The sequence below is a fragment of the Phyllostomus hastatus genome, unplaced genomic scaffold, assembly GCF_019186645.2.
Source record: "Phyllostomus hastatus isolate PE091 unplaced genomic scaffold, TTU_PhHast_1.1 phas_contig_159, whole genome shotgun sequence".
NCBI lineage: Eukaryota > Metazoa > Chordata > Mammalia > Chiroptera > Phyllostomidae > Phyllostomus > Phyllostomus hastatus.
In genome coordinates this window covers 23,156,714-23,170,006 of record NW_025333640.1, presented here as the reverse complement: position 1 = coordinate 23,170,006, position 13,293 = coordinate 23,156,714, and the positions used below count along the sequence as shown (strand labels likewise).

The 13,293-nt window shown below is 55.0% G+C and overlaps 2 protein-coding genes across 6 annotated transcripts in view; one reads left to right on the top strand and one right to left on the bottom strand.

The window, feature by feature from the left end:
• Positions 1 to 2,210, top strand: part of FHIP1A (FHF complex subunit HOOK interacting protein 1A) — a 194,196-nt gene extending 191,986 nt beyond the window's left edge. For all 4 annotated transcript variants that reach the window (XM_045831715.1, XM_045831717.1, XM_045831716.1 and 1 more), the window contains one exon: positions 546 to 2,210. In XM_045831715.1, the coding sequence (XP_045687671.1) occupies positions 546 to 799 (254 nt within the window). In that variant the 3' untranslated portion in view covers positions 800 to 2,210. The remainder of the gene's footprint in view (positions 1 to 545) is intronic.
• A 5,670-nt stretch (positions 2,211 to 7,880) lies between these two features.
• Positions 7,881 to 13,293, bottom strand: part of GATB (glutamyl-tRNA amidotransferase subunit B) — a 73,712-nt gene continuing 68,299 nt past the window's right edge. For both annotated transcript variants that reach the window (XM_045831719.1, XM_045831720.1), the window contains 2 exons: positions 9,889 to 10,023; positions 7,881 to 8,560 (listed from right to left, as the gene is read on the bottom strand). In XM_045831719.1, coding sequence (XP_045687675.1) covers positions 8,432 to 8,560; positions 9,889 to 10,023 — 264 coding nt within the window. In that variant the 3' untranslated portion in view covers positions 7,881 to 8,431. The remainder of the gene's footprint in view (positions 8,561 to 9,888; positions 10,024 to 13,293) is intronic.

Sequence of the window (13,293 nt, the reverse complement as noted above, 5' to 3'; positions counted from 1 at the left end):
AGTCGGGTCTGACCAGCGCCCAGCTCCCTCTCCATTATTCCCAGCCTTGAAGTGGCTTCTTCCATTCTGTTCCCCACCAAAGGCTGGCGGTCCCGGCCGGAATGGGCTGGGGGGTCACCACGGAGCCCTCGAGGCCGGAGCACGAGCTGCAGAGAGCTCGGAGTGGCGTGCGGGACCCAGCCTCCTCCTGCGGCAGTGCCGTGTGATCAGGGCTCTGCTGGCCCAGGTCGGGGGCAGTCCCCTGACACCAGGGGGTCAGGAGATGCCTTTTTCGGTGTTTCCCTTGCCACGTCCTGGGCGCGGAGGTTCCTGAGAAACCCCCCTTCTCATCACAGTTTCTGCACCAGCTTCCTTCTGCAGGCTTTGGGATGCAAGTCTCATATTGCGTGCCTGGTGCTGCAGGTCACCTGCTGGGCAAAGTCTGTGTGCCACCGAGCGGGCGAACGTGTGTCTCCGCCCTCCCCCTTCCCTCACACACACACACTTGGGAGGGTGATGGGCAGGGCGGCGGAGGGCCCCCATGACCGTCTGCTTTCTGGTTTCAGATCCCATTCAGGATGCCTCCAGGACAGGGACTGGCAAGAGCCTTCTGGATGGTCCGCCCAGAGTGCTTCAGCCCTTCCTGGCCACCAGAGCCAAGGCGGCCGGGGTGCCCCCGAGCCTGCCCCTACCGGTGAGGAACGCCATGCTGGCTGCTGCCCTCTTCCCGGAGTTCCTGAAGGAGCTGGCCGCCCTGGCCCAAGAACACTCTATCCTCTGCTACCAGATCCTGGGCGACTTTGAGGACTCCTATTGTTAGCATTTTTGTGTTTAAATAGAGGTACTTTTTTTTTAAGGTTTAGTGTCTTGACTGAATGTTAAATGTGAAGCTGCTTACAAAAACTTCTACTTTGATATTTCCTGACAATACTTGATTTTTGGGGAGGGGGGTTTTCTCTGTACCTCCTCTCTCTCTAGCCGGGTCTTCCCGCCCTGCGGTATGTAGACCGTAAGTCTCGTAAGCCGGTTGCTCCTTTGGCGGGTTTTCTCTGCTCCGTCTTTCCTCCTCAAATTTTGGGTGGTTATTCTCCCATCCCTTTGAGTCAACTCATGTTGCTGCGTAGATCAAACCCAGCAAACATGAGGGGGGGGGTTCAGTGATTTCTGGAAGCACCCCGTGTCAGACGGTCGGCTCTTCAGTGAAGAGCACGTGAAGAAAGCATGTCCGTCCCTGCTGCCTCCTGCTTCCGTTTTGTAAAAGGGAAGAGTCTCGAAGGAGCTTCCGCTGCCTCCATCACGTAAGGGCGTATCATGTGACCCTTCGCATTTTACACCCAGGACTCACGTTCTGCCCAACATGCATTGCCTTACGGTGCAGGCACATGTGCTGGTCTCGGCGGTGCGCCTGGGAAGTCAGATGTGGTTGGAGAGAACGTGCAATGCCGGGAAATTGTCTTGTTGCTGGAGAGCTGGCTTTACTCGGTGGAGCACTACCTAAACACTGAAAGTAGCCTTATTTTCCTAAGATTTGCACAAAATGAAACATACCTATGCAAGCTGTTTCTTTGGTGTTTAGGAGACTGCTTGGAAGAAAGCATGCTATCTATAAGATGGGCATCATTATTTCTCAAGTGCTGTACGAAAAACATTGATTTGTGAAGCTGTTTCATAGAGTAGTTCTGTGTGTATGTGGTGGTGGGAGAATACGGAGGGGAAAGGATAAAGGTAAACTAAACGCAGCCTCGAAAATCACTGGTGATCAGTTTAAATTTTGTTTGCTTTTCCTAACGAGTTGCACTTTGTAGAGGAGCAGGAACTGGACGGCCAGGCTGGGAACTGGGATGTACATGCAAACGGGTCGCAGGGAGCCCTGCAAAGCCAAGTAGTGCCTGCTGGTGACGGGCTCCACACAGAGCCGCCACCGCTTTCGCCTCCCGAGCGATGGGCTTGGGGAGAAGGCCCCGGGGTGATGCGCTAGTGCCTCTCTGCTGCTTTTCAGCCCAGCCGCTCCAGTTACACGCAGAGCCCCAGTCTCCTAAGCCTCTGCCAAGGGGGGAGACACGAAATAACTGTGGGCTGAAAAGGAGACTGTAGACAACTGGTGTTTATGGGTAGTCAGTTCTACCCCCCTCTGCTTTGGGCAGGTGAGAAGCACCTACAAGGATGAACCTCCTTGTTCAGAGGGAAGTTTGAAGTCCCAGTGGCGGCGGCCGGGGTGGGGGTGGTGGTAGGGGAGAGGGGTGGGCAGCCACCGGTCTGGTGGTGTGTCTCCGGAGGCCTGGTTTCATTTTAATCAGCCTCTAGTACAGGAGGCGGGTGGAGGACACAATGACATCTGAGACTCTGCAGAGCAGAGGCTGCCCTGCACTGCTCAGGGGCCTCGAAGCAGCTTTGCATTGAAAGTGCGCAGCAGCCCGTGGAGTGACGACCCTGGGGAGATCTGGCTTAGGCTGGGTGGCTCTTAGGGGCCAGTCTCGCAGTGTTTCTAAGTCTAAGCAAGAAACCAAAGATGCCAATTTATTGTATGTTTCTGAGTCCAAGTTTGTTTGCCTGGAGGAGTGGTTTGCCGGCTGTGCTGCAGCAGTCAGAGTGCACGCGGCCCTGCAGATTGGCCTGTCCCAGGCTCCCTGGCGCCCTCCTGTATCTGTGTGACCGCCAAGTCTCTGCTGGGAAAGAAGGTGGCATGAGGGAGGGAGGGGGGAGAGAGGGACGGAGAGACGGAGTTTAAGCTGTGAGTTGTTACTGTCCTCTCCCTTTGTTTTGCACAAGTATTTATCCTCCAGTTTGGACTTACCAGGTATAGGGGATGCTCAAGTTGCATCTGGAAACTGTATTATTTAAGCTTTTAGGTTTGATTTACACTTCTCTCCATTATCTGGTGATAGTGTCGATTCTTTCTCAGGAGTCAATGTTGCTTTGTTATAGAATGCCACAGACCCCTTTGCAGAATGTGCCCTTTGGGAAAGGGATTGATCTTGTGCCTCTTAGTATTTTTTAAAATTAGGTACTGAATAGACTGCCCTTCCAGGAGACAGAGATGACCAGGGTCTGGGATGAGGCAGGAAGAGGAACTCCAGTGCTGGGGTGCTGGCAGCAAGCTCCCATGGACACCCCTCTGCACCTGGACACTGGTCTGCTACAGCCCTCCCCTAGGGCACTGTGTCCAGGGCTTTTCTACGTGCATTCAGAAAGTCGCCCTGGAAGTACGTAACAGAAAACCGGAAGACCCACGTGGCTGAGGGGAGCCGCCAGGTGGGTCAGGTGAGGGTGGTCCGGGCAAGGTGCGGACGAGCCAGGGGGAAAGCAGCAGAACTCCGAGGCTATAAACAGGAGCAGCGCAAGTCCTGGGGGTTTGAGGAGCGAACACTGTCCAGGTAGATAGGAAGACACTGCACAGCAGGTGGGTGATGGGGCTGGGGGGACTCCTGGGTGGGAGAAAACCCTGGTAACGGAGTAGAATACTCACCGTGCAGTGGGTACGGCCCTTAGAAATATCTTTTCTGTAATGAGTTTGGGAAAAAAAATTTAAAGATACCCGGCATGCTCTAAGATGTGGCCCAAGAGCAGAGACACCTCTCCTCGGGGTCAGGCTCGCAGGTCAAACGCTGTGCTCCTGGCGGCAGACAGCAGGCGGGGTCTTCGGTGCAGCCCCGGGGTCGGCGTCTCCGTGTCGAGCCCGGTGGTCCCGGGCGGTGGGGGCGAGTCAGGGGTTCCTGGAACGTCGCATTAACCTCAATTCATAATTCAGGGTCTGAGATTAAGTTTGGATGGAGAGAATTTTGTGGTATAAAGTATATGAGAGCACTGGGATATTTAAAATTGATTTTTGGAAATGGTCTTAAGTCTTTAAACAAAGAATTTCAGGTTTAGTCTAAAATATCATTTCAGGAGTATAAATTTCTCAGCCATGACTTGGGGATGCCGGAGTTACCAATCAGAGGTGAGATTTTCTTTATCAGTGGATGCTTTCTTTTTCTGGCATTTAGAGGAATTATGAAATTGTCCCCATTTTTCTTAGTATCCCAGGGGCGGGCGAATGTGGGTTTACAGTTCTAATTACAACAAATACTACTACAAGGGAAAAAAAACCTGTTTCATGCACTCAACTGTAAACCTACTTCTGCCCGCTCCTGTTCTGGAAACCACTTTGATGTTCTGGGCTGGGAATTCACGTCTCTGTCACCTGCACGGAGGATGCGTTCGGTTCGTTCACAGGGCCTCTGGCGTCCCTCTTCCTTAGCAAGCGGCTTTCATTTCGGTCAGGTGGAGCTGTCTGGGGAGCCCCCTGTTAGCAGTAGACTCTGGAAACGGTTCGTGACTGTTCGGTTGCCTGTTGGATTGGGCCCACCTGTGGTGCTGAGGCTGAAATCTGCGGTGGGCGTCTCTGCATCAGCTCAGCGGTGGCAGGCAGGCGGGCGGGTTTCCAGCTCCGTGTGGAGGTTAGGGGGTGCATCCTGGGTCTGTGCAGGTGTGTCCAGGTCGCCTTCCCCAGGGAAGTGCTGCCCCAGCAGCAGGGGGACGTGTCATGGGGGTGACATTAAATATCCACAGCATCCTCCCCGGTTCTCACTGAAGGGCAGTTCCATTTAATTGCTAATTACCAGCGAGCCCTTATTTACTGAAATGACCCCCATGCTTGCTACTTTTATGGAACAGCTTAGTGCAGGGCAGCTGTTCCTGCACGTGCCCCTTCAAGCCAGGGCCCAGGCCGACGTGATCCGCGGCTGGTGGCCAAGCCCGGCCAGCTCTGCAGGGTCTGTCGGCCCTTCCCGGGGACAGCGGTCCCCTGCTGGCCGAGGCCGCAGCAGCTCGGAGTCATTAGGATGACGCTCCCAGGCCCCTTCGCGCCTCCGCCGGCAGTCTATAAATCACACAGCACTAACTCTCCGTCGGATAACAGCTGAAAACAGAACACTGTCAAGTCGGTTTATGCTCCATTCTTAAATCACATTGAGGAAATACTGAAAGAAAATGGGGGAGACGCCTCCTTTCTGTCTGAATGACCCTCATAAACCTAATGCTTTTTTAAGGAAGAGCTCTTGGAAGATGAAGAGTCGTTCTCAGGATAATTTTGCCTCAGTAAATCCTCGCTCCGTCCAAGCATTTATTAGGCCATTACTTGTTTTGAGGACAGATTACCCAGGCAGCTCATTAACTGGCTAAACGGGGCTTTATGAAGGGTTTTCGGTGAGGTTCTGTAGGGGAACGCAAGGGCAGGGTCGGGAGGAAGCCCTCGGCTCTTTTGGCCCCTGCACCTGAGAGTCCCAAATGCATAAGGACTTCAGGTGGCGCTGACCCTTCCTGCCCCCTTGGGTTGTTGCGCATCTTCTTCCTGTTTACACGTGAGCAGACCGCATGCACCGTCACCCACACGCGTAGCCAGGCTGCAGCAGGTTCTGTCTGCAAGGGTTCGGTGCGCATTTCAGGCACCTGTCGGGGGAGCTTGGATTGACTGTGTCGTTTCAGATCTGACAAGAGTGACAGAAGCTCTCAGGCCAGACTGCCCACTCTGTGGTGCGGAGGCCGCAGGAGTCTGTGCTTCTCAGCAGAGCAGCTGACTTTTAATTGGGACAGGCCTACAGAAGGCCCTCCTAGAACGAGGCCCCTTTTTGCTCTGGGGACATTTTAAAAGAGGGAATTCGGTGCGGACCATCTTACTTAATTGATTTTTGCTAAGTTGTTTGACTAAGGGAAGCAGCCGGTGACGATTTCAATCCGACGCCTCCCCTCTCACAGTCAGGGGTCGGCTCACTCGAGTGGGCGCCCGCGAGTGCCCGGGTCTGGAAGCTGCTGAGGCAGCGCGGCAGCCCCTCACACTGCTCCTGGCAGTGGGCGCACAGCACGGCCCTTCGGAGAGAGTGAGTGGTTCCCCCTCAACAGTCACTCTGGAGTATCTGTGAACTGACGCTGCCGAGTTCAGTAGCAATGAAAACGAGAATATAAACTGTGGGTCACGGCCGCAAGCCAGACCTTCCGTTGCCCGGCTTGCTCAGAGCTCGAGGAGGATGCGTGCGTCCATCAGCTGCTTCCCAGCTGCTTCCAGACTAGTGGCCACCACAGAAAAGAAGAGGGGGGGGAACGTGGGGCTCAGCTAAAACACCCCTGACTTGGTAAAAATAATGATCAAAGTTCTTTTTCCCGGGCCATCTTCCCCTTGATAGGCAGAAGTTCGCCCTCATGCCTAAGCCAGGACGTGGTCAAGAAGCTCCTTCTTAGACAGAGATATCCAGGGTTTACAAGCCTAGTAGGTCAGCAGCACCAACCTCTCATGCAAAGGGGCCCCACGAAGGGCTGTCCGTTTAGTGTTATGCATCTCATGACCTTTTCCTAAATACCTCTTCGGTGCCAGGTGGCATGCTGAGTCCCGAGGCCTAGACTCCCACCCTCCCACCATAACCGGCCAGCCCACCAAGCACTCCCCTCAGGCACCAGGACGCACGGTTTGGACCTGAGCAGGCAGAGCAGATTCTGCCTGGCCTGGGGCCCAGCCAGTTTCCTAGCGCATTCCCCTCCCTGCTTACAGGTGTGTGGGTTCCAATGACAGATGGCAATGGCTTCACCTGTGGTGCCAACTCATACATTTTAATGAGATGTGCCCCTGAACAGCAAACAAAGAACCAGACCAAATTCACACTCATTCAAGAAAGCAAAATCATATTCCACAGAGGCCCACTTATGAGCAGAGCCACACTTGAGTCTCTTAGGGCACAATGTGAACATATCTTTCAAATATCTAGTCAGGTTCCAAGTAAGATAGCTGAGCTGCGATTTGATTGGTTTTCTTACGAGCTGTTGTAACTACACAGCAGTTCGATGTTCAGGATTTCAGGACCACAGGCTTGTGGTGAGAGCTGGGTGACAATCAGCATGGTAAACGCCAAGTGATTTCATGGTGGCGTGTTTCTCTGGAAAAGGTCAGTTGGCAATACAGTTCACACCTGACACAACAGTTTTGGTAAGCCCTCTCCCCTGGCTGCCCCTCACCCCACTTGGGTAAGCCCCGATTGAAAACGGCCTGGAAAGATCCTCTAGTGCTTTCCGTACTGTCTGATGCAGCAGCGGCCAGGCTGGCAAAGCAGTGGTCCCACCAGTGCCGACCTGGCACTGCGTCTGCCCGTTTGGACTTCAGAGGAGTGTGGGGCGAGGAGAGAGAAGGGGCTCTGCCTCTCACTCTCGAAAAGAGGTGTAATGAAAATACTTCGCGTCAGGCCCAGCAGTTGTCAGAAAAGTGACAGAGTGTGGGGGGGCACAAGGCTTCCTGGCTGAGGTGACACATTCCCGCCTGACTCTGCATCAGTAAGGGGGGAGGACTCATCACTCCAGTCAGGGGTCCTGAGCATGCGCCGTGGCCACTGCCCGCCCGGCAGCGATGGGCGAAGGTCCGCTTGCTTCTCCAGCTGCCGCGGGGGCGCCGCTCCTGATGGAGTTGCTTCCCCTCTTCCTAGTGGGCTGAAGGAGTCAGCGTAAAATCAGGGCTTTCCAACATTTTGCTCTTACTCATGTCAGAATTTGGCCAGTGCTTTTAAAAAACACCATTTGCGAAATGGCCTCTGTGCGCTGCAAGACAGAGGTGACAAAGCATCGTGCGAACAAGGGGGTGTCCAGCGCGATGGGAGAGCCGTGTCCGCCGAGCAGGCGGCCGGCCGCCGCGGAGACACTGCTAACTGCACCACGATTACTGTTAAAGGTCAGGACTGTGATACGCCAGTTCATGATCCTATTCTTTCCGGGCAAAACAAACCCATCTCATGTTACAGCTTATTTTTCTTTTTATCTCTTTTTGGCCTGAGGGTGGGGGAAGGGGGATTGTCAGCTGCACAATCTTTGAAGTGTAAGTTAATTTTTTATGTGATATTTCAGTATATATTTTATTCATTAAATTTATTTGAAAACGTCTGTGGTCTATTTTACCAAAAATGTCTTTATTCTCAGAGCACTGCCTTCCGGAGTCCCTAGGGAGTTGAACGGGCACCATCACCTGTACTTGGGGGTGGGTGAACAGCACTACCACCTAATACGAGACCCATCTCCTCCTTCCCTGCCCTCAGGAGACCTCGCTGAACAAACGTTCTGTTCACGCCGCCAGTGGATTTACTCTGTTGTCTTCCTCTCCATCAACCTATTTTTAGGACTAAAAATACTGCAGAATGAATTTTTCTTAGAAAGGTAACAGCATTTGAAACAGTGCATTTCCTCTAGTTCAGAATTATGAAGCACCAGAACGTGCTATTTCTTAACGGCAGTTGCAGCGAAGATGGAGCGGTTCTGACGCCAATGACGCAGAGGGGGCGAGGCGGCTGCTGTGTGGAGGCGGCACCCAAGGCACAGGTCAGGTGCGGCCCCTGCTCTGCCTGGCCCAGGGCCGGGGAGCTGCAGGCTCTCGGACATCGGGTTTCAAAGCTCTGCCCTGTGTCACGGCTGCACTGCCTCCCTTAGGGGGGCCTGGACTAGCTCACGAGGACAGCTTCTTCTCCAGCATCTCTTTGATCACAGCCGGCTCCGCTCGGCTGAGAGTCGCTTTTCGGACCAGCCCGATCAGTTTATTGATAGCTCTGGGGTTTCCCTTCTTCACATCCATCACCTTACAAGACAGAAATTGTGTTAGAGGAGAAAAACAGAGACTCTTAACTAAACATCCTCAATTAAGGTTTGTACTTAGTGAAATTTAAAGTGTTTCTTCTTTTCTTTCAGTGTTAGATACAGAATGATAAAAGGAAAAGGGGGCGGTGAACTTCTGGGGTGGTTTCCACGCTCCCATCAGAGGAGAGACTGCTACCCTGCCTTCCCACGAACAGGGACCAGAGGACTGTGTGTGTGTCCCCAGTGACTGCCCACGGAACCACTGGTCTAGACCCACCAGTGAGGAGCCGCTCGCAGCCTCCAGTGGAGGTCAGCAGGCCCTGAAATGCTGGATTTCCTTCTCCCCCCAAGGATGAATCTCCCGGTTATTAGAAAACAAATCCATAGACTTGACAACTCTCCCAGAGCATTTGGATGGGGGAGGCGTGCTCTGTGGGGGCAGGTCAGGACAACAAGGCAGGCGCTGACCGCCACCGCTCTGCAGCATCGAGATCAGCAGGAACACCTGCGAGTATCTGCACTCAGAGCCGCAGAAGTGTGTCTGTATGGGTCACTGTGGCTGAGGCAGGAGGACAGGCGGCCGAGACCCAGTGCAGGCGCATCTTCCTGATCGAGAGCGCCCCCCGGGTCTGCTAGTGTCCCGGCAAGTTGATGGAAGAGGTGCAACAACTTCCCCCACCCCCGACAGTGTCTCTGGACAGCGTGATTAGACTTCGGGAGGGAGGCGTGCTGCTCGGTGCAGCTTTTCTATTTGGTTCTACGCTCAGAACACAGGGATGACTGGGTTTGTAGCTATGCTCCTATTACGGCTTTTCTCTGTAATTTACAAATAATTCTCCTTCTGCTTTTCTTCCCACCTCTTAAAGGCATGAAGCTGAGGTGTCTCCCTACCTGAACTCCCGATCGGCAGTCAGGCCTGCTTGGTTTTACTGAGAGGGCCCCTCCCAGAGCAGAGCCAGCCCCCACCCACTCAGGGCACCACCCTGGGAGGGGCGGCAGCCCGGGGACTCGGCTCCAGTGAGTCGGAGAAACACCCTTTAAACCCAAATTCCATGCGATTCAGCTGCAGGGGAGGATTTTCCTTTTCCTTGGGGAAAGCTCTATTTTTGTAATATTCACCTAATTTCATCTCTTGACCTTAGGTAAAAACTGACAAAGAGTGAATTATTGCTGAAACTGGGTCAGCCATTATTAGGCAGCGCCCCTGGGCTGCTACAGGGAGCTGAGGACAGACTCTCGGCCACGTCCTCAGGCTGACCCCCGCTGGCCAGCAGGGGGCCCTCGCCCGGCTGCACGTGGAGACCCTCTGCACCCCACGGCGGGAATTACCACTTGGGGATGTTCCTCCAGCGTGGCCTGGCAGAGCTGTTCCAGGGTCTCTTGGTCCTGCATTAGTTCAAGCTTCTTTTCTGAGATGATCTGTGCCGGCATCTTCCCTTCACTCGCCCACAGCTCCTTGAACACCTGTGGGCCAGAGGCGGGGGAGAGGGGCAGAGCAGAGTCAGCGGGCGGATCCCACGGGTCCCGGCTGCCCGGGCTTGGCCCACAGGGGCCAGTCTCTCCTGAAGCCTCCGGGGACGCAGCCTCTCTGCAGGGCACGTGCACACACACCCGGAGTCTCCCCAGGCTGACCTGCTCCCCTAGAGCGGAGCAGGAGGCCTCACCGCAGACCGGGCCTTCCTGCTGGCCGGCTCCCACCACGCAGCAGGGAGGGGCGGTGGGCGGTATGGGGTGGCAGGGCGGTGCGGGGCAATCTCTCCCAGGGCTCCTGCTGGCAGGGGTCAGAGGGGGGGCCCAGCTCTGTCTCGTGTCCCCTGAATTCAGTGGCTGAAGTGACATTCTGGTGAGGGATGGGTCCCACAGGCTGTAGGAGGTAACCACGCACCTAGACAAGGTCCAGAAAACCCAGCCTGCTGGGGAACCTGAATTCGGCGGAGTGAGGAAGTGGCCCCATAATGAAGATACAAAATGGAAAATAACTGAAAACATGAATCAGAATCCACAGGGACTGGCCTGTCACGTTTACCCCCTGCAGGTGGAGCTGGCCCCAGTTCTGGCTAGCATGATCAACAGCTCATGGTGTACTTTTTCTACTTAAAAAATAGTAACAGTAACACATACCAAACTTATTAAAGTTGGAAAAAAATATTTTTAAAGAAGGCAGTTCCTAGAGTAGCTTTCCTCCTTCCTCTTATTTATCTGGAGGAAGCTGGAACGGGGTGGTGTCCCCTTCGTCTGCTGTGGCGCCTCCTGCTGCGTGGCCTGGGGTCCTCTCCGAGCACCCAATGGCCTGAGACCATTCTGGCCGAGGGCCGGCCGGCCAGCCATCCCTCCCTCCCAGAGGAATGGCTGGTCGGTAGCCGACAAACAGGACTCCTGGCCAAGTGGCAGCGTGGGTAAAAGCTGCGCTCGCCGCCTCCCACATCAGTGTGACGACCCGATTACAGAACCGCCATCACTGAGAACTGCCTGGAGACCAGCTGAACGAAGTCCTAGGAAGAGGAAGCCACACTGAGAATGGTGGGAGGGGCGGAGGCACAGAATGAACAGGTCCCATGTCCGTGGTGTGGAGATTAAGAGTCAGGAGGAATAGCTCAGCTGTGGGGTCCCCCCTGAGGAGCCAGGGTTCCCCAGCCCAGGGTACTAGCGCCAAGAAGAGGCATCCCCATAACACCTGGCTGTGAGAAACCAGCAGGGACTGCACCGGAGTGAGACGGAGTGCTGCTGGAGACCAAGGCGGTCCTCCAGGGGCCCGGGCACAGCCCTGCTTGCTCACGAACTCACTCGCTCCGGGGTCCAGCACAGCGGTGGCAGCAGGAAAAGCACCAGGGACGTACGGTGAGGAACTACATGGGCTGGCCCCAGAGCTGGAGGGACGACGGGGTGGCGGCAGCTCTTGCCAGGGGCAGGAGGGCTGGCAGAAGCCATACATAGCTCCTTTGTGGAGCTCTCCTCCCTGCCGAGGTGGCGCCAGACCTGGGCTCTCCTCCAACCACCAACCTGGCTGACACCGCTCACCCCACCCTGGTGAGTCCTTGAGCCCCCCGCCCACCCAACCTGCTCGTCTGGCCTGAGCCACTTCTAGTGGCTCCTCCACACAAGTGGCCTGCTTTAGCTCATGCTATGGGCTCGCCTAAAGTCTCTCGAAGGTCCACAAACTCCAAATAAGCAGCAGCCGGCCTCGGCATGTCCTGTATCTCTTGCTAAGTGGTCCCAAGCCTGGCACAAGTGATGACTGGTCTCAACTTGCATTGTAGCTCTCACCAGGTGGCCCCAAGCCTGGTGTGAGCTGCGGCCAGCCTTGACTTGGAACGCTGCCTTCACTAAGTAGCCACAAGCCTGACACATGTGGTGGCTGGCCTCAGCTCCCGTGTGGCGCCCACCCAAGGGTCTCAAGCCCAGTACAAGCGGCTACCAGCTACAGATCACTTTGGAGTCCCAAGCCCAGCAGACGCAGTGGCTGACCCTGGCCTGCACCAGAGCTCCTCCCAAGAGGCTCCAGAACCAACATAGCCAGTGGCCAGCTTCAGACTACACTGGAGTGCCACCTAACCAGCTCCACAAATGACACACCTGGAGGGCAGGCTGGGCTGGTACCAGAGCCCTGCTAAAGCAGCTTCTGCTCCATGGGGTCAGCCCCTGCACAACAGCCCTCGAATAGCCAAAGCAATCACGAGAAAGAACAAAGTTGGAGGTGTCACGCTACCTGGCTTTGGGCGGTACTACCAGGGCTACGGTGGTCCAGGCAGCATGGTAAGGTGGCAGGGGACAGATGTGTGGACCGATGGGGCGGGGCAGAGCCCAGAGGGAAGCCCACATCTATATGGTTGGCTGAGCTCTGGCAGGAGAGGTACAGTGGGGTGAAGACAGTGTGGGAAGTGGATGGTGCTGAGAAAGCTGGACAGGCAGACCCAGGGGAGTGGGGCAGGACCGCGTTCTTACTGTGTATGTAAGAATAAACCAGAATGGATCGGGGACGTGGGTGTAGGACCTGAGACCATGGAGCTCTTAGAGGAAAACACAGGCAGAAAATTCTTTGACGTCACCCTTAGCAATATTTTTTTGGATATGTCTCCTCAGGCAAGGGAAACAAAAGAACAAATAAACATTTTTTTCCCCACTAAAAAGTTTTTGCACCGAGGGAAACCATCAACAGAACGAGGGGACAACCTACTGAAAGGAAAAAGACATTCGCCAATGATACATCCGAAGAGGAGTTAATATACGAGATACACGAGGAACTCGTACAACTCAACACTCGAAGAACAAAGAATCTGGTGAAGAAGGCCCGAACGGGCGTGGAGATGCCAATGCATGCATAACGGGAACGCGCCCTCCCTCACTGAGGGGCGGAGCCACGAGGAGACCGCCTTGCACCTGTCCACACGGCTCTCATGGACAAATCAACAAACGACAACAGCCGGCAGGATGTGGACAGTGGGGCGCCACCGCACTGTGGGTGCGATTATAAACTGGCGCAGCCACCGGGGAGTGCAGTGTGGAAGTTCCTCAGAACACTGGAAATGGGACGGCCACGTGACCCAGTGGGTCCGCTTCTGGGTGTTCATCTGGAGAGGTCCAAAACACTACGCTGAGAGGAGGGGTGCGCCCCTATGTTCACCGCAGCACTGTTACAACAGCCGGGGTGTAGGGCACCCTATGTGACCACCAGAGGCTGGCTAGCTAAGGCAGATGAGGCGCGCATGTGCAATGGACCACTGCCCAGCAACAGCA